At 51.5% G+C, this 12,317-nt stretch overlaps 2 protein-coding genes across 2 annotated transcripts; one reads left to right on the forward strand and one right to left on the reverse strand.

Moving 5' to 3' along the window:
* Positions 1 to 6,128: 6,128 nt before the first annotated feature.
* On the forward strand, positions 6,129 to 6,672 carry COL26b_013399 (uncharacterized protein; the record flags this gene model as incomplete). Its single annotated transcript, XM_053186015.1, has 2 exons — positions 6,129 to 6,550; positions 6,660 to 6,672. 2 exons carry the CDS (start codon positions 6,129 to 6,131, stop codon positions 6,670 to 6,672), a joined length of 435 nt encoding a protein of 144 aa, XP_053030042.1.
* Positions 6,673 to 10,073: 3,401 nt separating this feature from the next.
* Positions 10,074 to 11,256, reverse strand: COL26b_013400 (uncharacterized protein; the record flags this gene model as incomplete). Its single annotated transcript, XM_053186016.1, has 2 exons — positions 10,074 to 10,089; positions 10,574 to 11,256. The coding sequence occupies 2 exons, from the start codon at positions 11,254 to 11,256 to the stop codon at positions 10,074 to 10,076; spliced, it is 699 nt and encodes a 232-aa protein (XP_053030043.1).
* Positions 11,257 to 12,317: the final 1,061 nt, after the last annotated feature.

Raw genomic sequence — 12,317 nt, forward strand, 5'->3', positions numbered from 1 at the left:
TTTCGCCTACCTCTTTTCTATTACCTCGGCAATAACATCGTCTTCTAGACGCTGGGCGTCAGCACGAGAGAACACGGGTTGTGCTTCCCCCTGGTTCTTTGGTACCCATCCAATGTAAGGATCCTCATCCCGACGCAAATGCAATCTTTGCATGAATCTTTGGCGGATGATTGCCGGAATGTTGGAACCTTCCGCCAGTCTTCTCTGTCTAGATTCGAAAAGAATCTCCATGGTGTGTAGCAAGGAGACTTGTGGCCAGGAAGCAGGCACCAGATCCTTCATCTGCCTCTTCAGGAGCGAGTAGAAGGAAATCAGGCGGTTGCCCCCACTAAGGTAGGTGTCTTGGAGGCTCAGCTCGTAAGAAGCAGGGTAGAATCCGGCGAGCTCCCAATCAATGATAGCAGAAAGCTGGTAGTCGGGACGTCCGTCAGGAGAGTTGCAAGGTTTAACGATGATGTTGCGAGGGGTGAGGTCGTTGTGGCAAAACACGGACTCGTGCCGCCACTGCTCCATGATCGTCTTTTTGAGTTTCACAGAGCCAAGGTCTTCGAATTGCGACGTCACCAGCCGGCGTGGTGGGCGATATGGTGCAGAAAGGCTTTTTCAGTTCCAATCTCTTGGTTATGGCACCGAGAAGAGCTGGTCCATCCTTGAGGAATCCCGTGCTTGGCCCGCCCATGACTGCTTCCTGGAAGGACTCTGAATTCGAGTCACGCAGAACTTGGCGTAGCAGGGTTTGTACTCGGTCGTCGGAAATCCGTACAGCGTGCAGCTTTCCCAGTGCTCGAACCAGTGTAGTGACAATGGATCTCTGGCTATCGCTGCTCATCTGCTCCCATGCTTCTTCCAGCGTATCTCCCTCGATGAATTCAATGACACTGAACTGCAGTCGTTTGCCTTGTGCACTGTTGGCGACGCCAGTTTGGAAAGTTTTCGGAACGAGATTGTCAATGGCAAGCGAGGCAATCTGCTGCTTTGTTGACACGAGGGCAAATTGTGTAGCTTCCTCATCCCCACGTACAGTCTCAAGACGAACAATGCAGGGGCACCGAGATTTAAAGGAATTTGGGAAGCTAGCTTTGAACACACATTTGTCCCAATCCTGGAGGATAACGGAGGTAGAGACGTGAGGTTGATCGGGGAAAATATGATCCAGAAGGGATTCATCAGCAGCGAGGTCTCGAGGGTCCATGATGTGTGAATCGATGAGGTCCGAATGTGGAATAAGGGAAAGCAAAGTCATGAGCGAAGTTCATTGGGAATTCGAGGGTGGCCATGGGGCGGTTATTAATAGTTGGGCAGCTCTGTTCCTGACCGCCTAGATGCATGTGCGACAAGGGGCGTGTTTGTCAAACGGACAGTAGGGAGGCCGGGCGGCGCAGCCGAGATATGAGCGTCTTGAAGGCCGTTTGCCCTCCGATCCGTTTATGGGAGTGTTGTCCCAAGCGCCAGTAAACGGTCAACAATAGCTACCGGCTCACAGATAAGCAAACATGTACAGCCAATTACGCACGTTGCAAACAATGCGGGCTTTGGTCAAAAGGCACCTGATTTGCACCTCATTCTGGTCGCTACTAGGTACTTATGCTCAATTTCACACTTCAAACAAGCAGCTTTCACGTTACTATGTAGCATTGATGACTAGTAAGCCAGTTGCGAAAATGCACATCCAGGTTTTCCCAGATCTGATGCAAAACCTCTTACGGCTAGTTACTGACTGATATATGCCACATGAATATAATGAACCCAGCCTGGTACCTAGTCTTATGGGTAACTAAACCGCAACACCAGAATCACGCCGAATAAAACAGCCTAGACTCAGGTAAGCTTTGGATGACCCGGTAAGAGTCGAGACCCTTCTCCAACTTACGTCTTTTACCAACGATTCAATTAGAAGTGTTGCAAGTGCAGTTGTTAACGGTTCCAGCGAAGTTCTTGCCGCACTTGCCGCACTTTTTCTCGTCAATGGGATTAGGTGGCGTCGCCGACTTAGCGGGGGTGGTTTTCATCTCGTCATGAGGCGTCATCTTCTCAGACTTTGAATAATGAATGATTGAAATGATTAAAAATTGAAAATTCTGTGTTTTTCTTACTGATTGTTGTTTTTGATGTGTGAAAATCTCAACTTAACTTGACAGGCAAGATGTCCAGTTCGCCCTTTAGTTAATGGATATTCTCAGCTGTCTACATGCCCTTGAGTGACTCTCGTTGAAAGAGCAGCCATTGAGCTCAATAGCTGATGCAACCGTTCACGAACTGCTGGGCTGATAGGTATCTCGACCAGCAAGTTGCGTACGTGCCAAGGGGCAAGACACAGACCCTCTTGGCCGTGGTTTCTTGAACGAGCTCTTTATCTGTGTGTCGCATAACACAAGTAGACAGTTGAAGGGATAATCGCATGGATGAATGGACGGATGAACCGCAAGCGGATAGAGGTCTTAAGGAATCTGGACTACATAGTACAAACAAAAAGTGTCAACCCACAAGTCGAAGCAAGTTTCGCTAACCAAAATTGCCCTGGAAGGATGGCTTAACCCGCTCAGGGAGGCGGGTGATACAGCCGCACCTCACCGATAGACAACAATGAGGCGGAGTCTGCAAACAACACAATCAAGTGGACGCAATTCTCGTGGTCCTAGCCGTTCCCATCCAAAGAGCGAATTCGCGCAATCCATGGCGTTAGCTGTGCATTGGCACATAACGTGCTGTAAGAAACTCCAGTTGGTACTACAACCGTTCGCAATCACTCGCCGCAAGATTGAACCCACCGTTGTAGTACCACAATGGAAACTATCCATCAAGCTGTATCCAGAAGTCCATGTGCTAGCCTTGCTTTCCGATAGTGTGAGACGGTCGCTGTCGACGGTAAGAGATTGAGAGAGCAGACTTCGTTGTGATAAAGCGTATCAGCTACATCTTCTAGGCTACATTCCATCGGAAACAATATGATATACCGGCAAGAATACCGGCAAGAACCGTATGGCTATGAGGACTCAGGGGATATATGTTCGGATTGAGAACAGAGGTCAAGGCTGACAACCTTAGAATACGATTGTTTCAAATGGTGGGGAAGAAACACCGCGAGCCACCTGCTGGAGCAAAGTAGCAGGATGCTCGAGCGGACACGCATTGGGACTTTGCTAGGGGGGTGAATATGTTCGTTGACCCCTATTGGTTCCCTCTTCACTGGGCGGAGCTCACTTGCGGTGGCTGCATGCAAACGATGTTGCTCTTGTGATTGGTTTGTACCTAATCACGTGGAGTTCTCAACTCTTCACGAGTTCAGGTTCTGATGCAACTTGGCGAGAGACATAAGCACTTTATTACCTCCTCACCGCTGACAAAGTAGTCGACGGCCACGCATGACCCCAAACAAGGCCATCTCATTACATGTCCTATCCTTGCAGCAAAAAGCATGTTCTTATGTCAGTTTTGCAAAAGTATTGAGGTGCAATATCTCCCCTCGGCCACTGGGGTTACACTAAGGCCTGATGAGTTCGAGGCAGCCCCGTCGCAGCCTCATTGCCGGTCCTTTTTTTCGTTGCAAGAGTCGGCCAAAACGTGTAAACTTTGTCATTTGTTCTTCAAAGGCCTCAGAGTTAACCAAGATGAACGGCTTCCCAGCGGCTGCGCTTATATTAGTATGGGGCATACAGATTGGGCCGCTGAAGATCCCCCTCTGACCGTGGAGCCGGTCAATATCAGGGCGCTGAGCCGAAGCAGCTGGAGTGTGAGCCAGAAGCAGCTTTACGGTATTCAGGTGACTTGTGGGTACAGGACATGCGAGTTTGGGCTGTATGCAGACGATGGTATGTGACCGCTCAGGCTACTGGATTACCTGCTTAACATGATCCAAGATTCTCGCGCAAAGAAAATTGGAATGGTGGTTGGCGAAAAGCCTGAGCCTGTGAAGAAGTGCCGGCGGCCTCTGGGTTGGATTCAGGCATGCCTCAAAAGTCACGATGTTTGCTCCCGATACCAGACACTTTTCGCGTCAGCGACATCCTTCCCAACCCGACTTCTTGACCTTCAGCCTACTACACCACATGCGGACGTTCGGCTGGTAGACGGCTCCAGTTGCAGCTATGCGCCGTACGTTGCATTGAGCCATTGCTGGGGCGCCGCTCCCGTCGTCAGAACGGTCAAAGCCAATTTACTTGCCTTCAGGACCAGGATCGATCCGTCCTCACTAAACAAAACTTTCAATGACGCTATGGACGTTACCAGAAACCTCGGAGTGCGCTATCTGTGGATCGATTCTCTGTGCATTGTACAGGACGACGCAGACGACTGGGACCGGGAGGCGGCCAGGATGGCCCAGGTTTACTCCCAGTCTTACGTTACCATTGCTGCGACGTCTGCGCCTGACGGTACTCATGGTTTGATCCGGAAAGCCCGCGATGACCCGCTCATACCACTTCACTTTCAGAGCAGTGACTCCTTGAATCGCGGCGTGTCAATTGGGCCGTCACTCAACAAGTTCCAGCGCATCGACAGGGAACCATTGAACAGTCGAGCATGGACGCTTCAAGAGCGAGTTCTATCCCCGCGAACACTTCATTATGCGGTAGATCAAGTACATTGGGAGTGCAGACAGTCCATCATCAGCGAAAGCGGAAGCTCTCCTTACGGTTATGGCCAGGGCGAATCGGCCGAAAACTCCATAGCCAGGGGTTGGCTTGGTAAGATGGCAAGAGACGTAGTTCCGGACATCGGACCGGGGAACGAAGAGATCTCTAAGCTAGTTGGGGGCGTTCCCAAGCTTGCCATTAACAACTCAAATGTGTCATACGAGAACTGGTATCGGATGCTGCAAAACTATACGGAAAGAAATATCACCAAAGACGCCGACAGGTTGCCAGCTCTGTCCGGTATTGCGAGAGCCTTTTCCAGTAAGAACCCTATCCCCTATCTAGCGGGTATTTGGCTGGATGACATTGTTTCTGGACTGCTGTGGTATGTCAACGTACCAGAATCAGCACGACGCCCAGACACATACCGCGCTCCATCATGGTCTTGGGCAGCTGTCGAAGGCTCTCCGGTAACATTCCTTTCAACCCACTTCTTTGGACGCCGACCAGGAGAGGTCGATGAGATAGAATACATCGACCACAATGTTGATCTAGACTCAGCCGATCCCTTTGGGCGAGTAAAAGCTGGCTCATTGACCTTACGGGGCTATGTTAAAGCTGCAATACTCAAGACAATGCAGGAAGGCCAAGATATCGAAGGAGTTCGAGCTTCCATGCAAGTGTTGTTCGATGAAGAATCTGCGATTGGCACGGCGAATTTAGACGTTGTAATTGCAGACGGTCCTGTACATTGCCTGCTTGCTACTTGTACATACCCCCAGGACTCATCGTTGCATTATACTCCCAACGTCATTCTTTTGCTTCGTTCATTTGGAAATGCTGGTCAATTTCAACGAGTGGGAATGGCCGGATTGTTTCCACAGCGGATTCGCGAGCCGCAAAAGCATTCTGACCCAATTCCGCAACCGGGAGACCCCAGCTTTACACAAACGGGCAAAGTTAAGCTCAACGAACAAACGCCAAAGGGGGAGAGCCTAGAAACTTGGTTCGATGAAATAGAAACATCAGTCATCTCTATCATTTAGATATCAGGCAGTCAAATCGAAGAGGCCGCTCGGAAGGGTTATTCGTGAAAAAGCACACTTCGCTTGGAACTTGCAGGGTGATGGTTGGCTAACCTTTCTCATTTGTTGATTATCTGCGTCTGCTGTGCCGCCTCAATGCTGGAGTTATCATTGGCCCAGCTGGTCCCCAGATGCTGCAGGCTTGGGGTCATGCGGACCACGCAAGGCTCCCGACCGTGATGAAAATCCCGCCATCTTCATCACCGTTCTCGACTGTTGCTACGTCAGACGCCAGAGGAGCTCGCCATCGCTCGGGGCTTGCCCAGGTCTGCAGCCTTAGCCGACATCACAACTTACGGAATCATACGTTTATGACACCCAGAGCCTTGACGAAGACTGTACCAACATTTAGTCCGGCTCCGCTCCCACGGTGGCGCCTGGTCTGCTCGACGATTGGATTCACACGTCATTCTTTAGATACCTACAGCTCGGGATCGCCTTTCGCCTTAATTGCCCAAAGTACGCAGACAACATGATGACACCCGTGGAGATCATTGGGCTTGTCAGCGCAGTCATCACATTCATCGACTTCGCTGCCGAGAATATTGCGATCGCTCAAGAGATTGGCAAGTCTGGCACTGCTGCCAAAACAGAGAATGCTGAGTTGGAGAAGCGCGTCGGTCTGCTTCAAAAGCAGATTGACAATGTGCGGCAGAGCACGAATGGGTCGAAGAACGACATCCACGTAGTTGAACTGTTGAACCTTGCGGACGAGTACCACGACCTTACGACCAAGCTGCTCACCCTGCTGAGTGAGCTGAAGTCAACCAAGAAACGTCACGTGGTCTGGAAGTCGGTCAAGAATTTGTACAAGAAGAACGAAAAGGAGGGTCTGCAAAAGGATCTAGAATACTGCCTGAGGAGAATACAGCTTCAACTGATGCAAGTGACGAGGTAAGGTTTCCCTGCGTTGAGAGACATTGAATCGAGCTAATGGCGTTATTTATGTAGATATGAGTTTGGCGCACACCTCGATATGATCAGTGACCAAGGAAATAAGCAGATGGAAGAGTTGAAGCAACTCAGAAGAACCACCACCAATCTCGAAAGCGGCATGAGCTCGTGGGGTCACATTCCCAGTTTACTAGAGCAAGTTCGTCTCATTGTCCATGAGTCCAAAATAGCACTTGGCCGAAAGGCCTATTTCAAGATTATGGACGGACTGAAAGCGAATGGAATGGTCGACAGATTCGACGAAGTTGACGAAGCGCATGAGCACACTTTCGGCTGGATTCTAGAGCGAGGGCCAGCTTCGGAAACGGAAACAGCGGAAGAGACTGAGGCGCGTCGAGGAATCATTGACTGGCTTTGCCATGGAGATGGTGTTTTTCATATCACCGGGAAGTCGACTCTCATGAAGTATTTGTGCCAAAGCCCGAAGACCCAGGAATATCTGGGCTCTTGGGCTGGGCACAAATCGTTGATCACAACAAACTTTTTCTTCTGGAGACTAGGCAGCGATATCCAGAAGTCACTCGACGGGCTTCGGCGGGCTTTGCTTTACTCCATCCTGCAAGAGCTTCCAGAATTTACTGAAGATGTATTTACGCGCCATTGGAAATCAATTTTTGATGACAAAGTTGTTTCAATTCATACCAGAGACGTCGATACCGCCATTGAAGCTCTATTCAACCAGACGGCCTTCTTAACATCCCACAGGCTCGTTTTCTTCATTGATGGCCCGGATGAATATGATGGAGATCACGACGGAATGCTCAAGACGATCCTCAAATGGACCAAAGAACACCACAACGATATCAAACTCTGCGTCTCAAGTAGAGAATGGGAGATTTTTACACAACGGCTAGCCGACTGCCCCAGGATCAAGCTCCAAAACATCACGCGCCGAGATGTTCAAACCTACGTGAACGAGGAGCTCTCCGAAAACGAAGACTTCACCCAAGTCTCCCTTCGAAGTCCCAAAATACTCAACCTCGCCAACATTATTACAGAAAAGGCTGAAGGCGTATTCTTGTGGGTGAAAATCACGCTCCGGAGTCTGAAGTGGGGATTGTTGTCTGGGGAAAGTGTGAGAGAGCTTGAGGAAAGAATCAGCGCATTGCCTAACGCGCTTGAAGCCCTTTATCAATCAATATTCGATTCTATAAGAAGCACCAGTCACACAAGCCAAGTGGACAAAATGAGATCCATGCGGACGATTCTCACAGTTTCGCGTTACGCCATTGCCAAGGAAGAGTCGATGTATTGGCCTCCTTTGTTTCAAGTTCCACTCATGTACTACTCATTTATTGACGAATACGAACGAGACGAGGACTTTGCCATTAATCTGCCAGTTGGGAAAATGGAAGAATCGACACAGAGGGAACGGATAGAAAGGGCTCGCAAAATGGTTTACCAAAGATGTATGGGTCTCTTGGAAACATACACTGTTCCCACTCCCGACAGACCTCGCCACTATAGACCAAGGAACAACGTAGCTTCCTCAGCTCAACAAACAGCTGTGGCCACCTGGAGGGAGTCTGATGATTCCATCGAGGACGGAGATGAGATCAGTGATGCTGTCGAAACGTCAACTTCTTCTTTGCCGACTTGGTCATCCTCCCGCAGCATTATTACCGGCAAAGTAACTGACGAATACCTCCACAAGCATGCACAGTTTGTTAGTGACGGCAAGTTCAACCACCAATTCATGTATCAACCAAGAGTTCGGTGCATTCACAGGTCAGTGCATGAGTTTCTCGCCAGGCCGAGAATCGAAGAACTTGCGCGCCTCGATGCACGAGACTTTAACGAATCGGACTTTCACCTCCAGGCATTCGTAGCATGTCTGAAAAGGTTTCGACCATCTGTTTACTTCACTAGAGAAAGGCTGCTTCTCACGTGTGAGATGCTAGTACGGGTAAAGCATAGCTCTTCGAGCATGCGAGGCACTCGCCTTGCGGCCCTTCTGCAGCAGGTATTACACGTCGTCAAACCTTATCACTTGCTCCCAGGAACATTGATCGGTTCTGTTGATTGGTCAGCAGACGGTCGTCTTAGCTCACACGCAAAAGTTTACTTATCAGCTGATGATGCGTTTTATCTTGTCCTTCAAAGACTGGAATTGTGCAATGGGTTTCAACACATCAACGGGGACGAGCTTTCCCGTGAGCTTTCCACCGAGGATGGAATGACCCACTACAGCGATATCGTTTTGGACAACTATTTAACAGGGGTGATACATGTCGACCTTCTTCCGGGTTTCAAACATACAAGAAAAGAATACTGCTCGAAAGTTTTCAAATCTCTATCGAGACTCTTTGAAACAGGCCTGTCGGCAAACGCAAAGTCTGTCCAAATTTGGTCTGGCCATCCAGTGGCGAAGTGTTGGTATCTATGGCTAGCACAGTCTCTAACCTGTCGAGACCCCGAAAATATATTCCAGGGGTTTGTCAGTCTCTTCCTCCAGCATGGAGCTGACTGTAAGATTTGGTTCAAGTACAATGCGGATGAGTTTGCAATGTGGTGGAGTGGGGCCAAGAAAGCCAACCGAATCCTCTTCGGACCAAAAGTACTGGAAAGAACGCCTGACTGGTTCAGGTCAGAGAGTAGAGTTGGCATTTTCATGGCGTCTCATACTGAGGAGAGTGGTATTATGCCTCTGAGAGACATTCTTCCACATATGTATCCGAATTGTGGCACTGAGCTACAAAGGCTAGCGGACCAGAACCAGGGAGTAAACCCTCCGCCCGCAGAGGATGTTTGGATTGAAGAGACGGAGGACGAAAGATATTTTGTGGATTCCGCGAGTCTAGCTTCCTCATAGTTCAGTGTATTTATCGTCTCGCTGGTTTGAGGTTTCCCAAACATGTTTTATCAACTCTCTATTATAAAAGTTTACCTGGTTTGATTGCGATAAGGCGCTGATCTTACAAATTTTCAAATTGTAAATGGAAAGAAGAATGAGGCCGCCTATGTCGTCCGTGCTTGAGTGACTACTTTTCCTGTGGCAATATACTATACCTTCACGTCCTTATTTCTACTGTCGCCACTATGATTGCTACCGTTGTCGTTGTCGTCGTCGTTTTTATTACTCTTATTGTTACTTCTCCGTCTTTGATAGGAATAATAGAATGTATAGAAAATGTTGCCGCACATACACGGAATAGTCAGGCAGTTTCAGGAGAATAGAAGAATATCAACGGTCAGACCCCGCTTCTGACCTTATATTTTGTGCATCAACTGGTCTTCAACCTCTCCCCAAGCCATCCCCAATACCCAGCAAACATCCCAATCCCCTTCCACCCTTCACAAAAAGCCCTCATAGCCTCCATCCTCTCCCTCTCAACCTCCCTCTGCCTCCCCTCAACCCACCTGCCCCCCTTTCCCCCCTGCACAACCCCCATCTCCCCAAGCCCATACACAACCCTCGCCTCGCAGACAGGACACAAATACGGCGGCTGCCTCGCATCCTCCCCTAACCCCGCGGTGCCCTGCATGACACAGGCATAGTACACGCAGTGATCCATCCCAAAACAGTGGCCCAACTCATGCGCCGCCGTCCTCGCGACCCTCGAGAACCACAACCCCCTCTGGTCCTCCTTCGTCTTCGGCACGACAAACTTCTTCGCAGCATTAATCGCAGCACCCAGCGCCGTGCCCGTCCTCTTCTTCAAATCCAGCACCGTTCCCTCTCCACCCTCAACCTTCCTCCCCCCACGCTTCCTTTTCTTATCCCCATTAGCCTCGCCTCCACCCCCATTCTCCCTCTCAAATTCCTCACAAAACCCCTCCACAAACTTCACACAATGCGCCAGCGGCCACATATGCCCAACCTCCACCCCAAACGCCAGATCCAGCACCGGCCTGTATCTAAAACTACTCACCACCGAGATCCGACTCCCGCCAAACGCCCGCCCGCAACAAAAGTCGTCCTCCTCATCCTCATACAGATCCTGCGCGACCACCAGCACGCACGCATACGCGTCCCGCGGCACCACCCCCATCAGCGCGTCCAGCAAGTCGCTCAAATTCAGCTGCATCCTTGCAATCTCATCTTTACTCGGCCGCGCCCGCACGCCCACCACCGTCTTGTCGCCCGTCGCCAGCCCGACCATGTCCGCCTTCCCCCTGGCCTCCCAGCGAACGAACCTCATCGGCGTGGGCAGCAACTTCACCTCAAGGGGATAATAAAACGCCGCCAAGTACCCCATCAAGTCCGCCGTGTCAGGGTGCTCCAGCCGCGGGAACTCCGCCGGGTCAACCAGGTCCTCGACATCCGGCTCCGCCCACTCCCGCATAAACGCCGCGCTGTCATCGATCCGCGGCACGTCCGCGACGTACAGCGTCTTGCGGTCGTGCGTGATCGGGTTGCGGTACCCGCCGTTGATCCACGACCGCAGGCTTTGCGGGGGGTACCGCGGGTGCAGCGCGAGCTCGTCGTCAGGGAGGACGAGCGGGCCGGGAAAAGTGGAGGCGTCCGGGGCGGCGACGGGGCCGGGCGACGATGCACCGCCGTCGGGGACTCTGCCGGAGCGCGTCGTTGCAGCGATGCGTTTGTCAACGGGCACGCGCTCGAAGCCGGCGGTCTTGCGGCCGTAGTCTGACGCGTCGATGAGGACGGTCTGGTGGGTGCATGCTTTCTTTTTTGCGGGCGCCATGGTGGGAGTTGACGGTGCAAGTGTCAAACGTCCGCCGGTCGCTGGGTGAAAATGAGAGACAGACTTATACGATTCCTTCGCATCCCATATTCACCGAGACGTTCCAGATTCTGTGCCGCAGAATGAGTCACAAGCACGCATAATCACCCCGCCGTGAATTCCAGGACCGAAGAGGAGTGAATTGTTTGATGAAGGGGCTAGTTTGTAGCTAGAAACCAGCAAAACCCCGCTTTCCGCGCTGCTGCCTACGATGCCTAATTCAAGCCACTGGCGGACGATTTCTTCAGCCTCGCATCCTAGAACTATTCCTGTAAGCACCAGCATCGCTTCTTGCGAGTCGTGTAATTCCAGGCTGGGTCGTGTTGACACTGCCTTGCACTAGGCTGACTCGAAAGTCGTGCGGCTCGCCTGGAGGTAAACACTCGTCCGGATCCTCGATATCCTTCGAGCGCACCCAACTTGCCACTCGCCCGAGTGAGTCGCCCAGTCCGCCCTCACATCCAAAATCAACAACGAGCCCAAAAGAGCAGAGGCATACACCCAGAAAGCCTCTTGCATCACTCGATCCAAGCAGACGTGCCCCGAGCAGGCCTCCAGCCTTGACATCAACGCCTCTGCCTCGGCCATCCGCGGACGACGGAGCATGTGTCCCTCCAATGCAGTCCAGAAGCACAGAAGAAACGTCCCTTATCAGCCTTTCCTTCCTGCAGCCCTGCTAACACGAAAATGACGCCGTCAGTCCGTCTGCCCTCTTCACGCTCGGCCGGGTCTGGCCTTCTTGCAGCCCTGCACTGTACTGCACCTCGCCACCGCCTTAACCATGCCGTCGCGCTTGCGCATAACAAACCGGCATGGCCCCTTCAGACGATCCGCCCGCAACACGCAGCACAACACCATACGCGCGCTGATCCCGCTACCACCGCCGCGGTACCTGCATCCCGCATCCGCGAAGGTGACGGCCGGCCGGATATCCCCCAATATCACACACCTCATCATCGCCGTGCATCGTGGGATAATTATCCCACAAACCAATATCACCGCGCCCGCCCGCTCATGCCCCC

The sequence above is a fragment of the Colletotrichum chrysophilum genome (assembly GCF_026319265.1).
Source record: "Colletotrichum chrysophilum strain AFK26 chromosome Unknown scaffold_227, whole genome shotgun sequence".
Lineage (NCBI taxonomy): Eukaryota > Fungi > Ascomycota > Sordariomycetes > Glomerellales > Glomerellaceae > Colletotrichum > Colletotrichum chrysophilum.